We start from the raw sequence: 17,778 nt of genomic DNA on the forward strand, positions 1-17,778 counted from the left end.
GCTTTTGGGAAACCCACCCCAGATTGGTTCAAGTGGACAGGAAGCCTCCAGTAACTCAAATAACCACTCTTTACAACCGTGTTGTGTAGAAAAGCATCTCAGAACACAAAACACTGAATCTTGAGGTAGGTAGGATACAACAGCAGATGGCCACATCAGGGTCCACTTCGGTCAGCCAAGAACAGGAATCCACAGGGAAAAAGGGCTTTTGCGGGCATATACTCACTGAAACTGGACCTCTGAAGACTGGAAAAACATCACCTCATCTTTTTCCAATCTTTTACTGTCCAGTTTCTGCTGCCACCTGATTGGCTGATTGCATGAATGAGCAGATGTAAAGATATTTAACAGTTATTCCATGAAATCGAATCATACATGAGCTGATAAACAATGAGGCGTGTAGTGCCGAGTTGGCTATAAGCCATGTACGACGAGATTGAGTGGAATAACTTTTATTCTATCCACGTTCATTGGATTTTGAGAAACAGAGCATTTTTATTTTTTGCAAATTCAATACATAAAAACTTTATACAAAACATTCAATAAAATCATTTCTGCTTAGGCGGACTTCTTAAAAACCTATCGATGGCTGCACAAACTGACTTTAGTGTTGGGTTTTGTTTTGGGTTTTTTTGGAGAAAGCGCTGTCTTGTTGTCGTGCTGAGGTATAGAATAGCTTTAGACATTTATTTAATTCTTCCTTGGACATTTCAGTTCTGTAATTTTCAAATTTCTTTGAGCTTTTGAGCCAGTCTAAAAAAATTCAACAAATTTTAATGCATAAAGATGAAGAATGCAAACAAACCGGCGAAATGACAGGAGCAATTTGTGAAAACGTTCTTTACATGTTTTGTTTCTGCTTTCAATTTACATTTAGTAATTTAGCAGTTGTTATTATTGACTTACAAAATGTTACAAAACAGTTGAAAGTGCAGTGACATGAAGCATCTAGCAGATCTGCAAGGATTCATAATAAGTAGAGTGAGTGCATAAATATTCATTAACAAAAGCAAAATTTCACGCCAACGTGCATAAGTAATTGAAATAAATAACTGAAAAACCAAGAGAGAATTCAGTATAATTTCATTTGTTAACATTTCAAAGGTGGTTGAACTCTTAATCACATTTACTTCTGGAGATAAGATGACAGGATTTTTATGATTTTATATTTCTTGGTTGTAGCTCAAAGATCTACAGAGTAGCTGAGTCAGATTTTTAATTTTTTTTGGAATTTAATCACAACTGTTTACTAAATGTATTAATAATTCATTGTAATAAGTGTTTCTAAATATATCCTCAGTAAATATATGAACATTTCGAATGACACTTCAGTTTTTTGCTGTTGGTCACTATATAGAAGTGCATATACAGTAATTGGCAAGAAATCTAATTAATTTCTTCAGCACAAACTCAGATATAAGTTGCGATAAAGAGCGTCAAGGTCAAAAGTCCCTCCTGTGCCAGGACCTGGTCTTCCCAGGCAATCTCCTGTCATAGCTAGGATTACAGTGGGGGGGGCAGTCTTCTGATAACTGTGAGAGTGTGACTCCTTACTCGCATCTGTCTTGCGGCGTGCTTCTCCAGATGGCAGTAGGTACCATTTTTATGACGGTCTTTGGTACGACCCAACCATGAGTAGAACTTGCAATCTCCCGGTCGAGAGGCGGACATGCTGACGATAAAGAGTGTATTTGATGTTAAATCTGAGAAAAACCTAAAGTTAAAATCAGACCATGATTTTATAAGTACTTCAAAGTATTAAAGTGCCATAAGTAATCACTTAAAATGTCATTAGGAATGGAAGGGCTTGTTTCCAAAACCTGCTAAGTTCGTTTACATTCATGGACTTTTTGGATACAAGCCCTTCAGTGTCAAAGTAATGCTACTTTGACACTTGAGACTTCTTCAGGTTCTTCTGACGGCAGCACGGTGGTGTAGTGGTTAGCGCTGTCGCCTCACAGCAAGAAGGTTCTGGGTTTGAGCCCAGCGGCCGGTGAGGGCCTTTCTGTGCGGAGTTTGCATGTTCTCCCCATGTCTGCGTGGGTTTCCTCCAGGTGCTCCAGTTTCCCCCACAGTCCAAAGACATGCAGGTTAGGCTAATTGGTGGCTCTAAATTGACCGTAGGTGTGAATGCGAGTGTGAATGGTTGTTTATCTCTATGGCCAAGTTTACATTAGACCGTATCTGTCTCGTTTTCTTCGCGGATGCACTGTCCGTTTACATTAAAACGCCTGGAAACGCCGGGAAACGGGAATCCGCCAGGGTTCATGTATTCAATCTAGATCGTGTCTGGTCCGGTGCTGTGTAAACACTGAGAATACGCGGATACACTGTGCTGAGCGTCGTCATTGGACAACGTCACTGTGACATCTACCTTCCTGATTCGCTGGCGTTGGTCATATGACGCGACTGCTGAAAAACGGCGCGGACTTCCGCCTTGTATCACCTTTCATTAAAGAGTATAAAAGTATGAAAATACTGCAAATACTGATGCAAATACTGCCCATTGTGTAGTTATGATTGTCTTTAGGCTTGCCATCCTTCCACTTGCAAGTGGTAAGTGACGCGCATGCCCGATATGCACTAGGATCACACACACAGCGGCTCAGTCCCGAATCACTGCTCGTGCGCTTCACTCGCGCTCTCTGTGAGCTGCGCAGGGCCGGAGTGCGCACCCTCCAGAGGGCACTCGCTGTTCAGGGCGGAGTGATTTGGAGCGCAGGATGCCTGCGGAGCCGAGCGTATCCGTGTATTGGCGTTGCTGTGTGCACGCGAATCGTGTATTGGTGTTGCTGTGTGCACGCTAATCGTTTTAAAAACGTTAATCTGATGATCCGCTGATACGGTCTAATGTAAACCCCACCTAAGTGTCAGCCCTGCAATGGCCTGGCGACTTGATAACCTCTTGCCCATAGTCAGCTGGGATAGGCTCCAGCTTGCCTGCGACCCTGTAGAACAGGATAAGCGGCTACAGATAACGGATGGATGGAAGGTTCTTCTGACCTCATACGCATGACTATGTTAGTACAGTATTTTGTTCAGAATTCCACTTTTCCCCTTCCTGCAGGTACTATAGTGCCACCATTTTGCAGATGTCTGGAGTGCGGGATGATAAGCTGGCAATCTGGCTCTCCTCACTGACTGCTTTAACTAACTTTCTGTTCACACTGCTGGGTGTGTGGATGGTGGAAAGGGTGGGCAGACGGAGACTGACTCTTGGGAGCATTGTTGGTGAGTACATACAGCACATCTCACCTCTTTTTTGCTGAAGTAGTTAAAAATATGGAACATTGCCAGGCAACTGTGGAAACAGGAGTCCTTGGTGACTAGCTAGGAGGCAAGGAGTGATGAGAAAGAACGACTGTTTTTGCAGAAAAGAAAATGTTCTGCATCATCCTGTAAGTGATTAATTAATGTTAAGTGAACGCCTGGGATTCAAAGCTGCAATAAATTCAGTGAGTGACTGTTCTGATCCATAGAAGATTAAGGGACCGTTTTCATGAGCATGTATTTGATACTCCATCATCGGACGCCATAGTTTTGATACACGTGTATTGAATTTTTAAGTCATTTCATAAATGTGCATTAAGGTTATTTATTGAAGCACTTTTTTTAAATCTATAATACCTGGTCCATGTCTAACACTGTTTTATTTAATAAAATTAAATGACGTATTGTGGCATGAGAAGAATATTTGCACGATGCATTACTCTCTATCTTTCCTTTGCTCTGTACAGGGACTTGTTTGAGTCTCTGTCTTCTGGCTGTTGGGTTCCTGCTGTCTGCTCAGCACTCTCCCCCTGTTACCCTTCACCATGCTGACCACGCTCTGGCCAACACCAGCTGCTCCACGTATCTGTAAGTATAGCACATGCTGAGTGTGTCTTTCAAGTCCTTCTTAGCTTAGTGCTCAGGTGATTATGCTGCATATAAATTATACAGGGGTTGTGAACTGGTGGGTCAGAGTTCAGATGCAAACCCAGCAAAGTAGTTCAGCAGGTCTAGTTTTATACATGAACCAGTGCGTGTTTATAAACCAGCTGCATGTAGCAGATACTCTTTTGTTGTGTATTCAATCGCACGCCTTTATGTAAATTATTTAGCTAAAGGCAGCTCACTGGACCAGAGACGAGCTACAGGGTGAGAGAGTTTTCACAGATTTTATTTATTTATTTATTTATTTACCATATCTGGTCTGAAAAGCCAACTGGGGAAAAAAAAAAATTCTGTTTAAAGACATTTTGAAGAGGAATTCAGAATGTTTAAGGATGGTTGGACAAAAGTTTCGCTTTAAGTTCAAAATCGATGTGTCTCATCTGTTCGGAGTCCAAGGTAAAAAGTACAAACGTGGTAACGTGAAGCACCACTACAAAACAATCACTTCAAATTTTCTATAAAGTTGTCCGGATGCAGCCGTAAACTGATCCTTAAAGCTAGACTGCCCTTCAGATTTTTCAAGTGTAGGTCATAAAAAAATTTTCCCTGACGCCCAGTTATTTTTGTTTAGTTGACCGAAAGCTACTGAATTCGAATCACAGACTTCCATTTTTATTAAGTTTTTTTTTTAATAGAACAATTAATGAATTTAGAGCCACATGGCCCTCAATTCTCCGCTATTTTTTCCTGCTTCACCATGACCCAATTCAAGATACTATGTCATGCATCACGTGGTGGGCTTTCCCCATTTCCGCAAGGCATTGTGGGATACAAATTTGAAACAGGAGAGAAAAATGGAGGACGTGAGTGTGTGAATGAAACGTGAAAGACCAACTACAGTCACGAAAAGCGAGAAGGAAAGATGTTATGTTGAGAAGGAAAGGAAACACAGGACCAAACTAATAAATATCGGCGGTCAGCGAACACCTCGGTGTGATCAGCTGTTCGTTTAGCGACAAGACGATGCAACTGTCAGTGCACGGTCAAAGGTAAACCTTTAGATGGCAGTAATGCAACACTGTGGATGCCATCTGCCGTAAAACCCAAAAGAAGAAGAAGAAGAAGGTAAACCTGCGTGTCAGTCCTGTGCGCCTTGGCACGTGCACCTGAAGGCGTGCCTCGGGCTGCATGCGCACCGAGTGAGCTATAGCATGCGCGCTGTGAACAAGGCGCACCTGTTTTCAATCAGTGAATTAAAGGTTGGACTATTTAAGGACTGCACTGACGCTAAGACTTTGCGAAGTATTACGCTGCGTTCAGTGTGCATTACTGAGCCTTGTTTCCTGTTTTTGTGATCTTCCTGGTTCCTCAACTCTTGTTCCCAATTCTAGTTCTCATTCTCGGTTTGCCTCCAATATCCTGTTTGCGCGGGCGGCACAGTGGTGTAGTGCTTAGCGCTGTCGCCTCACAGCAAGAAGGTCCAGGTTCGAGCCCCGTGGCCGGCAAGGGCCTTTCTGTGTGGAGTTTACATGTTCTCCCCGTGTCCGCGTGGGTTTCCTCCGGGTGCTCCGGTTTCCCCCACAGTCCAAAGACATGCAGGTTAGGTTAACTGGTGACTCTAAATTGACCGTAGGTGTGAATGTGAGTGTGAATGGTTGTCTGTGTCTATGTGTCAGCCCTGTGATGACCTGGCGACTTGTCCAGGGTGTACCCCGCCTTTCGCCCGTAGTCAGCTGGGATAGGCTCCAGCTTGCCTGCGACCCTGTAGAACAGGATAAAGCGGCTACAGATAATGAGATGAGATGAGATGAGATGAGATCCTGTTTGCGCCTCGATTGACCCTTTGCCTGTTTTCACGTTTATGACCTTGCCTGCTGATTTGGACTGTTTGCTGTTGTGTGTTTTTCCTGCACTTTTGTATAGATTGCACTGTATCTTAATGAAGATTTCTGCACTTATATCCGCCTCTCTCACACACCTGACACCGCACATGTGCACACCGGACTTCCTCTGTCTGCTTGACTGCGCGAAGCAAGCAATTTCATGCATATCATTTGCTAGGGAAACCCCTCAAATTAAATCACTTCCCAGCCACAAAATGGCCTGGGGTTTTTTTTGTTTGTTTTTTTGAGATATTACAGAAATAAACATGTATCACAATTACCAAATTCCAGAGGGAACTAAATTTCAACGATTTTATGAAATCGAAAGACCGTCTAGCTTTAAAGTGCATATCACGGGTAAATTCAGGAGCAAGATCAATGTAATTCTCCTATTTTATATTAAACTTTGGTCAAATATCTGTCACATTTTGCATTTTGTGCAATTTTTTTACCTTGTGCAATACCAGAAAAATTCAGTTGAAGTCAAGCCATTTGAGGCGAATTGGTCCGCCTCTGAAAAAACTTGGCATTTGGATTTCCCGGGAAACATTGATTTTCGTGACGTCGCATGCGGGACGCCTCCCTCTGAATCCTACGTCAGCGCTGGTTTGTTTATGAGAAAATGACCTGGTGGTTTTCTGCAAATTTCTTCAACGTTATCGCGTAATTATTAAAATGGTTAACAGATGTATCGTAGGAGGGTGTAGCAACACCAATCATGATGGGATTAGTACTCATCGTTTCCCAAAAGACCGGATAATGAGAGAGAAATGGGAGCGCTTGGTCTACACAGGCTGTGCACTGAAACCGTGCAAAGCTCTCGCAGCCTGCTGGCGCTTCCGTAGGTGACGTCACAAATCTGGCTCCAGCCTCCCTTGGGATTTTTCCAGACGCGTTTTGTTATTTTATTTTTTTCAGCTGTAGACAGATGGCCTTGTGCAAAATTACCCTTCTGGATGAGTGTGTAAAGGGACATACTTTCATATAAAAAAACTAAATTGGTCCAGAATATGCACTTTAATGGTTAAGCATTAAAGGCTAACAGTTTTCACCACTGAGTCATGTCATTACCAATAAGGAGATAATTTATTGCCTCTCAAAACTCGCGTTGATTGAAAACAAACGTTCTTATTGCACGGATTTCTGTTAATGTCCTTACAACACAAATGAATCATCTAATCAAGGGCTGATTATTTGACAAGTGGCATCAGGTGTGCTGGTGTTGCATAGAGATTGCTGGCTGAAATGGCGTAGTCTAGTGCCCAATCATGGTTTATGAATTATTTACGACTCAAAAAAAATTTTTTTTTAAATCATGCAGGTTAATCACCTCTCCTCTCCAATCCTGATCTAATACATTAAACATTTTGCTAAAATGTTGCTGGTTATATTTTGCTAAATCAGCCATTGACTTTACACCTCCAAACTGAGCATAACAGGATCTTGCCCTTGAGTCTGTGATGGCTGTGAAGTGTTTTTAATGGACTTCCCTCCGTGTAGTAAAGATCAAACATGGCCAGTGTGCTTCCTTTAGTCTCTTAATACTGTTGTAATAAGTCCTCCGCTGCATGTGACCCTGCAACCTGAAGCCATATGATCTCAGAAAGAGTGTCGCTGCTCTCTCTGTCCCAATTTACTCTCATACCACCCAGCTCCTGAAACAACACGAGTTCATCATGCCGTAATGGAGGCTGAATGGCTGTGCTGTCATCACGAAAACAAGCCAATCTGTACAAGCATGCTTTCTTGTTGATGTTCAGTCCACTCTCTGTTCTGTCTTTCTTTACGTGTGCTTGATGCACGACACTTTTTTTTTTCTTAAATAAAACTTCATACTTACCACTGATTATTTAATCAGAATTTGATTCGTCAAGTAAGATTCCCGTATAAAGGATTTTAAATTTGTAGTTGCATTCGTTAAAATAGGTACCCGATGTGTACTGTACATGTGGCTACTGCTTATAAATAAAAATATTTTCTGATCCCATGTCCATACAGTAAATATAGCATATATACATGTTATCGATTATACTCGCCTCATCTCTTGCAAGCATCACCAAGCTGTGAGCAGCATCAGGGCTTGTAGTGTTTTGGTTACCAATTTTGTTTACTGTCTTTTGTTCAAAATACAGTGCTGTGAACTAAATCTCATCTCATCTCATTATCTCTAGCTGCTTTATCCTGTTCTACAGGGTCGCAGGCAAGCTGGAGCCTATCCCAGCTGACTACAGGTGAAAGGCGGGCTACACCCTGGACAAGTCGCCAGGTCATCACAGGGCTGACACATAGACACAGACAACCATTCACACTCACATTCACACCTACGGTCAATTTAGAGTCACCAGTTAACCTAACCTGCATGTCTTTGGACTGTGGGGGAAACCGGAGCAAACCCACGCGGACAACATGCAAACTCCACACAGAAAGGCCCTCGCCGGCCACGGGGCTCGAACCCGGACCTTCTTGCTGTGAGGCGACAGCGCTAACCACTACATCACCGTGCCACCCACCTGGTATTTTACAATCTATAAATTGTCTAGTTTTCGGTGAGTTTTAGTGAGTGAACTGCAGCCTCTGATTCCTGCTCTTGGCTGACATACAGTGGTGCTTGAAAGTTTGTGAACCCTTTAGAATTTTCTATATTTCTGCATAAATATGACCTAAAACATCATCAGATTTTCACACAAGTCCAAAAAGTAGATAAAGAGAACCCAGTTAAACAAATGAGACAAAAATATTATACTTGGCCATTTATTTCTTGAGGAAAATGATCCAATATTACATACCTGAGCCCTGTGATGACCTGGCGACTTGTCCAGGGTGTACCCCGCCTTTCGCCCGTAGTCAGCTGGGATAGGCTCCAGCTTGCCTGCGACCCTGTAGAAGAATAAAGCGGCTAGAGATAATGAGATGAGATGAGATTACATATCTGTGAGTGGCAAAAGTATGTGAACCTTTTGCTTTCAGTATCTGGTGTGACCCCCTTGTGCAGCAATAACTGCAACTAAATGTTTCCGGTAACTGTTGATCAGTCCTGCACACCGGCTTGGAGGAATTTTAGCCCATTCCTCCATACAGAACAGCTTCAACTCTGGGATGTTGGTGGGTTTCCTCACATGAACTGCTCGCTTCAGGTCCTTCCACAACATTTCGATTGGATTAAGGTCAGGACTTTGACTTGGCCATTCCAAAACATTAACTTTATTCTTCTTTAACCATTCTTTGGTAGAACGACTTGTGTGTTTAGGGTCGTTGTCTTGCTGCATGACCCACCTTCTCTTGAGATTCAGTTCATGGACAGATGTCCTGACATTTTCCTTTAGAATTTGCTGGTATAATTCAGAATTCATTGTTCCATCAATGATGGCAAGCCGTCCTGGCCCAGATGCAGCAAAACAGGCCCAAACCATGACACTACCACCACCATGTTTCACAGATGGGATAAGGTTCTTATTCTGGAATGCAGTGTTTTCCTTTCTCCAAACATAACGCTTCTCATTTAAACCAAAAAGTTCTATTTTGGTCTCCTCCATCCACAAAACATTTTTCCAATAGCCTTCTGGCTTGTTCATGTGATCTTTAGCAAACTGCAGACGAGCAGCAATGTTCTTTTTGGAGAGCAGTGGCTTTCTCCTTGCAACCCTGCCATGCACACCATTGTTGTTCAGTGTTCTCCTGATGGTGGACTCATGAACATTAACATTAGCCAATGTGAGAGAGGCCTTCAGTTGCTTAGAAGTTACCCCGGGGTCCTTTGTGACCTCGCCGACTATTACACACCTTGCTCTTGGAGTGATCTTTGTTGGTCGACCACTCCTGGGGAGGGTAACAATGGTCTTGAATTTCCTCCATCTGTACACAGTCTGTCTGACTGTGGATTGGTGGAGTCCAAACTCTTTAGAGATGGTTTTGTAACCTTTTCCAGCCTGATGAGCATCAACAACGCTTTTTCTGAGATCCTCAGAAATCTCCTTTGTTCGTGCCATGATACACTTCCACAAACATGTGTTGTGAAGATCAGACTTTGATATATCCCTGTTCTTTAAATAAAACAGGGTGCCCACTCACACCTGATTGTCATCCCATTGATTGAAAACACCTGACTCTAATTTCACCTTCAAATTAACTGCTAATCCTAGAGGTTCACGTAACTTTGCCAGTCACAGATATGTAATATTGGATCATTTTCCTCAATAAATAAATGACCAAGTATCGTATTTTTGTCTCATTTGTTTAACTGGGTTCTCTTTGTCTACTTTTAGGACTTGTGTGAAAATCTGATGATGTTTTAGGTCATATTCATGCAGAAATATAGAAAATTCTAAAGGGTTCACAAACTTTCAAGCACCACTGTAAGCCGAACCTGATATGGAAATAAGATATTAAGTCAAAATGACAATACAGTACCTTGAAATAATGTGTTAAGTCAAAAATAAAGACATAACACTAAACAATTTGCAGTTCAGATTTTCTGTGTTCCGTAAAAACACAGACTTGCTTTTCCTCACTTTTGCCCCAGGTCGTGTGAACTGTGTATGCTGGATCCAGGCTGTGGCTTTTGCTACCAGCAGAACAACACTGCTGTGTTCGCTTCCTCCTGTGTGCCAGTCAATCAGGCCTCCACAGAGAGAGCAGCGTGGGGCAGGTGAGTCATAATCGGCATGTGAGCATGAGTTCGCCTTTGCATGTTGAGATTTTCCACTAAAGCTCAGCAGCACACTAAAGTGACATTAGACGGTGCTGGATGAACACAGATCCCTTTTCTTTTTAAGCAAAATGTGACTCACTTTCGTTTTTCTGTCAGTTAGAATGTCCCAGTATCTTATGATTATCTTGCAGTTTACAAGCTGATATCACCTTTAACTGTGCTGCAGGTGCTCCAACTCAACACAGTCTCCAGATCACAGTTTTTGGGCTTATAATTTCTGCCCAACGTCCTACTCATGGCTGGTTCTCTTGGGTCTGATTCTTTACTTGGCTTTCTTTGCTCCAGGTAAGGGGTCTGAGTACAAAACCAACTGATTTGAACTCCTAATGGCCCATGTTGGATCAATTTAAACTAATACTTAAATGCTTATTTAAATGCTTGCTATAAGTTACTTTTTTGCTTTTGGTTGTTTAGTGAAACATATTTTTATATGGCTTTTGGGTTAAATGCTAAACAAAATCATGTCTTTCAGGACTGGGCCCAATGCCATGGACCGTTAACTCAGAGATTTACCCACTGTGGGCGAGAAGCACAGGCAATGCCTGCTCAGCCGGAGTGAATTGGACCTTCAATGTTCTGGTGTCCCTGACATTTCTACACATAGCCCAATACCTCACCTACTATGGTACAATTATAATTCTAAATAAAATATAAGCCATAAGAGCGTAAGCCTGTACACTTATTCTCAAGTCAAGTTTATTTGTACAGCGCTTTTAACAATAAACATTGTCGCAAAGCAGCTTTACAGAATTTGAACGACTTAAAACATGAGCTAATTTTATCCCTAATCTATCCCCAATGAGCAAGCCTGTGGCGACGGTGGCAAGGAAAAACTCCCTCAGATGACATGAGGAAGAAACCTCGAGAGGAACCAGACTCAAAAGGGAGCCCATCCTCATTTGGGCAACAACAGACAGCATGACTATAACATTAACAGTTTTAACATGAAGTCAGTTTCGTTGATATAAGGTGTAGGTTATTTCAAAACTTGAAATAACCTACACCTCAGATATCTTGGTGAGATAGTGCTTGATTCACCTCATATCTCAGGTATAAGTTTAAGTTTTTCAAACAGTTTACATTGTAAAAAATGTTTACCGTGGCAAGCATGTGCAAACCTACAATAATTAACAATCATAAAATATTTTGTACACCAACTTTCAGGTTTTCAAAGATTAGATTAGATAAAACTTTTATTGATCCCTTTGGGCAGGTTCCCTCAGGAAAATTTAAGAATTTTAACGACTATTGTTAAGCCATTAATGGAATGTTAAATGTTAACTAATATATCAACAGCCTTCAAATCTTATCTCTCAGCAGTGAGCAAATAGTCTGTCTCTCCAACTACATTTCAGCTTTATTATACTGTAACTTACAAAATGTTTCATTTGGTGTAATATCCTCCTGAGACTTGTGTCCTCTGTAGTTGGCATTTGTTTTACGTGCACATCCTCTTACTCTTTCAAGCGATTCACTTGAATCTTGGTGTCTTGTAAAGAGTACATCCTGGGCTTTCCGATGATATAGCATGTGACTAGGAGGGTTGCTGGGAAATTCCTAGTAAGGAAATCACAACAAAAGAGAAACTGAGAGGCACATTTTTTTCTTGGTTCCCAGGAGGATATACAGTATTAGATGCTACAACCCCAATTCCAAAAAAAGTTTGGATACTGTGTAAAACGTAGATAAAACAGAAAGCGATGATTTGCAAATCATAGAAACCCTATAGTTCATTGAAAATAGTACAAAGATGATCAAATGTTGAAACTAAGATTTTTTGGGGAAAATATATGCTCATTTTGAATTTGAGGTCAGCAACATGTTTCAAAAAAGTTGAGACATGGGCATGTTTACCTCTGTCACTACGTTTACATGCACATAGAGAGAATCGAATTTCTGCCGTTGCTCGACTGAAATCGAAGTTCAAAATGCCATGTATACACCTTAATTCGGCTGAAATTGAACCAAACTTGATTTCTCGGAATCGAGCTACACGACCTAGTTTATGCAATTTCTGCCGAGCTACTTTGTGCATGTATACCCTATCGAGCTAGTTGTCGAGCTACTTCCGGAAGTGACGAGTGACGAGACCACAAGCGGGAAACACAACAGCCTCGGTCGGCATGACAACAGTAATAGCGAGCAGCAGAAGAGGTCAGGAGGAACAAACGAAGAAGAGAAAATGGCGATGTAGAGCTCTCTGAAGTGTGGGTGGAGCACAGAGGACGGCAGGACAAAGCTTCTGGTACTAATAGGCTTTTTATTGTCAGACTTTTCAGTTTAACAGCCTACTTTTATTCTTGAGAGAAAAACAAAAAAACACACACACACACACACGCGCGCTGTGTTCTAGTCCCGGGATGAGCTGTCCCCTCTGCTCTCCCTCTGCCTCCTTAAATAGGGCGTGGTTACTGGGAAGACACACAAACACAGGTTAATTACCGTCAGGTGAAGTGATTCTGCCACTCACCTTCCCTGGCTCCGCCCTCCTGTCACAGACCGGCGCTTGACCACGCCCCCACTGCCACAGGCAAGCAGAAACGTGCACTTCTGGAGCAATGAGGAGACAGAGTTCATGCTCATTCAGCTTAAGGAGTTGAATATATTAAAATTCATGGACGGGAGAAAAACGCGCAATGGAGAACACGGAACTGATAACTTTGTTTACACTCTTGAATAGCTCTTCTTCATGACGACAACTGGAAGTGTACCAACACGATGGGGCGTGTTGCGCCACCTGTGGCTCGGGTGCACAATGCACCTCACACAATAGCCCGATTTCATTGTGTGCATGTAGGATTGGATTTCTCTGGCACCCTGCTGGGACCTTCAGCTCGATTACCGACAGCAGCTCGATTTGGATGTGCATGTAAACGTAGTCACTGTTGCATCACCTCTGCTGTTAACATCACTCGATAAATGTTTGGGAACTGAGGAGACCAATTGCTGTAGTTTTGAAAGACAAATGTTGTCCCATTCTTGCCTGATGTACAATTTCAGTTACTCAACAGTTCGGGGTCTCCTTTGTTGTATTTTGTGTTTCATAATGTGGCAAATGTTTTCAATGGGAGACAGGTCTGGACTGCAGGCAGGCCAGTTTAGCACCTGGACTCTTTTACTACAGAGCCATGCAGTTTTAATATGTGCAGAAAGCAGTTTGGCATTGTCTTGCTCAAAGAAAAAAGGCTTTCCCTGAAAAAGACGTTGTCTGGATGGCAGCATGTTGCTCCAAAACCTCTATATATCATTCAGCATTAATGATGCCTTCCCAGATGTACAAGCTACCCATGCAATGTACACTAATGCATCCCAATACCATCACAGATGTTAGCATTTGAACCGTGTGCTGATAGCAAGCCAGATGGTCCCTCTGCTCTTTAACCTGGAAAACGCAGTGTCCAGGATTTTCAAAAAGAATTTCTAATTTCAATTTGTCAGACCTCGGGACAATTTTCCACTTCGCCTCAGTCCATCATAAAAGAGCTCGGGCCCAGAGAAGGTGGCGGTATTTCTGGATATTGTTAAACATGGTTTTAACTTGCATTTGTGGATGCAGCGACGAACTGTTTTCACAGACGATGGTTTTCTGAAGTGTTCCTGAGCCCATACAGTGATTTCTACTATAGACACATCTATTTTTAATGCAGTGTCGCCTGAGGGCCAGAAGATCACAGGCATCCAATGTTGGTTTTCAGCCTTGTTTACAGAGATTTATCCAGATTCTCTGAATATTTTAATGATATTATGTACCATAGATGATGTGATCCCCAAATTCTTTGCAGTTTTACATTGAGGAATGTTATTTTTAAATTGTTGCACTGTTTGCCCACGCAGTCTTTCACAGAGCGATGAAGCCCTCCCCATCTTTTCTTCTGAGAGAGTCTGCCTCTCTAGGATGCTCTTTTTATACCCAATCATGTTACTAACCTGTTGTCAATTAACCTAATTAGTTTTGGGGTTTTTTGTTTTTGTTTTTTTGCCCCGTCCCAACGTTTTTGAAAAATGATGCTGGTACTAAATTCAAAATGAGCATATATTTTTCAAAAAACAACAAGATTTCTCAGTTTCAACATTAGATATGTTGTCTTTATACTATTTTCAAGGAAATATAGGGTTTCCATGATTGTTTTTATTTGCATTTTTTCACAGCATTTTTTTTTTGCAATTGGGGTTGTAAAAACTAACATAATTATTTTATCCTAAAGGAAGATATTAAAAGATATAAGAAATGGCCCAGAGAAGTCCATATCTTGCAGTTCATGTGTAGGTCTCATTTCTCAGCTTGGAGTGAGATTTCTGTTATCTTCCAGGTGCATTCTTTCTGTATTCGAGCCTTGCTCTGCTGGGCTTCTTCTTCGTTTATGGATGCCTCCCTGAGACCAAAGGCCGTCGCCTGGAGGAGATCGAGTCGCTATTTGAAAGCCGCCTGTGCTCCTGTGGTGCATCAGACTCAGATGAGGGCCGGCAGGTGGAGTACATCCGGGTTAAAGGATCAAATTACCACCTGTCAGACAATGATGGCTCAGATGTGGAATAAACCTCAGGTGAAAGTTCAAAGAACGCCCAGTAGATCCTCTCTCAGCTCTGCACATGACTTATGAAGAGAGTAGAAAAGGAATCGCTTTTCAGCTTCACCTCACCATGACACCAGACCCATCTGTAGCTGTCAGGCTGCATCTTACAAATACTGCACTCCATTTTAAAGGAAAATCTAACTGACATATCCAAACATACGAACAAAAACAGTACTGAGCCTGCTTTTGTGAGATGTCATTTACAGGTTGTGGCACATTACAGTTTGATGCTGCATGCAATGGTCACAGATGTTACACAACTGTTTTGTGCTCACTGCAGTAAAATGAGGTGTGTGCTATCCAGAACAACTGTCAGTCGACTATGGTAGTCTTAGGTTTTTGGGAAGATTCTAGGCTTTGACATTGGCAACTTTTTCTCACTACAATGTTCAATTAATTTCTGTGAATGATATTTTCAGTTTGATTCTGGCAAAAGATTAAATTCTGTAGCACACCACACATAGCATAGGTTGTAAACTGGATTCTCTTATGTTATTTCCCAGATCAGCCCTTTTATCACAAGATTATATTTTGAGCTGAGAGTGTTGGAACTGATTTGTTCTGAAGGTAGAGTCTATTTTTGATTAACCCAACTTATTCCACATTCCTTTATAGTGTGTAATGACTTCCTTAATCTCTTTGACCATTATAATTGTATTCAACTCTGACCCATGTTCACCCTTATCGTTTGACTCAATTTAATTTCGTCTTCCTTCACAGCCTTGTGTAAAAAATGGCTTTGCATCTCATAGCTCTCGTCAATGTAACAGAGTGGAATATGTTTTGACGAGTAGTGTAATATCCAATGTTATGTTTATATTGTACTGCTGTGAGTATACACCTTGGTAGTTTGGTACACATAGAGAAGTGCCAAGCAGACATATTGTGACTATATGTGTAACAAAGCAGTTGATGGGTATTATAAAGACAACAATATCAATCAAGCAAACTAACAGAAGCTTGTATTAATGCTATTACTGTTGAGTGTGTAATACGTGTTTGTTCACTGTTAGCACAAACGGATAACATAATTGTGTTTTCATATTTAACACTGAAGTATACCGAGTTTCCCAAAGGAAGAAGCACACTGTAAGGCGAAAGTCAAGTTTTAATCAGGTATGTTCATATCAGTTCTGCTTTGTGCAGTGAGGGAGAGAATGCTTCAGGAAAGTATATTAACACCAGTTTATTAGGACTTGGTGACCAGATGTTAGGGTATGACACAGGTTTCAGAATGCATATGACGCTGGAGAATGCTTCAAAGTTGACAAGTCATCATGTTACTTTGAGGAGAGAAGTCGAATCTATCTAGTGGGTCTGGATGTGTGTGTGTGTGTGTGTGTGTGTGTGTGTGTGTGTGTGTGGGTGTTTTCTATGTAAAATTAGTACTTTTATTACTGTTATTATCAAACAGTGTTTTTACGATCAACGAGAAACTAGTGAATATAAATGTCTATAGTGTTCATTTGATTATTGTTGCTCTGAATGTTTTGCTAGATTTATATTCTATGAAAATAACTATTCATGACATTTGAATATTTAAATAAACAATAAAAAGTTGTCCACTGTTTGAAGTAAGCGTTTGGTTTTCAGTATTGATTTCCAGTGTACTGTAATGTAACTCAACCATCCGAAACGAAACCAATGTGACACGTACAACTATCGACCTTCTGCTAACAGATGCTAACTTTCAACATACAAAACAGACCTGAGTCAGCTCTCTCACATTTTATGGATGCTCGCTTTTCAGCTTCAGCATGAGCAGAATGTCTGCAATTTCTTTAATATTTCCCTTCCCGTCAGATACCGTTTCCACCTGTTTCAGCGAAAGAACTGCCGTGTTCCTCTGTGCAGCTGGAGTTCACAGTGGGGTATTGATTCGCACTCTCCTCCTCATGACCTTCACACCTTTCTTCGCTGAACACAATGTTCTCTGATGGCTGCTCCTTTAGCTCTAGAAAAGAAAAGTAGGTCTGTTATCAAACACCGCTTCATGTATGTTCCAGTGGCAAAATCATACACTATGACTGAGATTATCCATGCATCACTGAGATCCAGCACACACTAATCATAAAAATAGTTTAAGAAATTTGCGTTTCATGTGACGTTTCAATAGGTTAGTTATTAATACCTGGGGCATTTGCGTGGGAGCAGTGCAGTAATGGATGTTTTTGCATGCATGTCTGGCTCTCAGATTTGCTCAAACGTTCATGTCCTGTCATTGTTTCTGGACCTTGCTTTGTAGGCACCCTTTCTGATGTCTTCCAGGATTTGTTCCTCTCCCCCGTCTGGATTTTTGACTGAGCAAACTGATTATTACCATGATTTTCACTGCTGTGACGAGCCTGCCTCCTAGAGGCAGGAGCTTTGTGTGTTCTACTGTAGTGAATGGGCTCAGTGAAAATTCTCATCCTTGCTGCTTTCCAAAGGCAACACTGCACTGAGGCATCTTGAGAAGTCAAACTGGAAAAACCTGCAGTCTGTGTCGCCTTGTCTTGTGTCCTGGGAGATGCTTTTTCATGCATTTTTCCACTTTGTCTATTAGTCTGCAGACAAGAGGGAACAAACTGGTCCTTCTCGCAGTCCTGTTCGTGATTGATCCATCTCAAGGTTTTTGAAATCCCATGGGCTTTACTCTCAGTCTCTCGATGTTCACTGTTACACATCGCCTTCCGGTTGAAGGGCGTAACTCTTGATGGAGCACTCATCCCTGCTGGACAACTTTGGCTTGTTGTCA

General features: G+C 41.7%; 1 protein-coding gene across 1 annotated transcript in view; it reads left to right on the forward strand.

Moving 5' to 3' along the window:
* LOC132870074 (proton myo-inositol cotransporter) overlaps nt 1-15,004 on the forward strand; it is a 132,299-nt gene extending 117,295 nt beyond the window's left edge. The window contains exons 5-10 of the mRNA XM_060903618.1: nt 3,068-3,231; nt 3,738-3,858; nt 10,279-10,404; nt 10,634-10,752; nt 10,940-11,092; nt 14,778-15,004. Coding sequence (XP_060759601.1) covers nt 3,068-3,231; nt 3,738-3,858; nt 10,279-10,404; nt 10,634-10,752; nt 10,940-11,092; nt 14,778-15,004 — 910 coding nt within the window. The remainder of the gene's footprint in view (nt 1-3,067; nt 3,232-3,737; nt 3,859-10,278; nt 10,405-10,633; nt 10,753-10,939; nt 11,093-14,777) is intronic.
* Nucleotides 15,005-17,778: the final 2,774 nt, after the last annotated feature.

The sequence above is a fragment of the Neoarius graeffei genome, chromosome 21, assembly GCF_027579695.1.
Source record: "Neoarius graeffei isolate fNeoGra1 chromosome 21, fNeoGra1.pri, whole genome shotgun sequence".
NCBI lineage: Eukaryota > Metazoa > Chordata > Actinopteri > Siluriformes > Ariidae > Neoarius > Neoarius graeffei.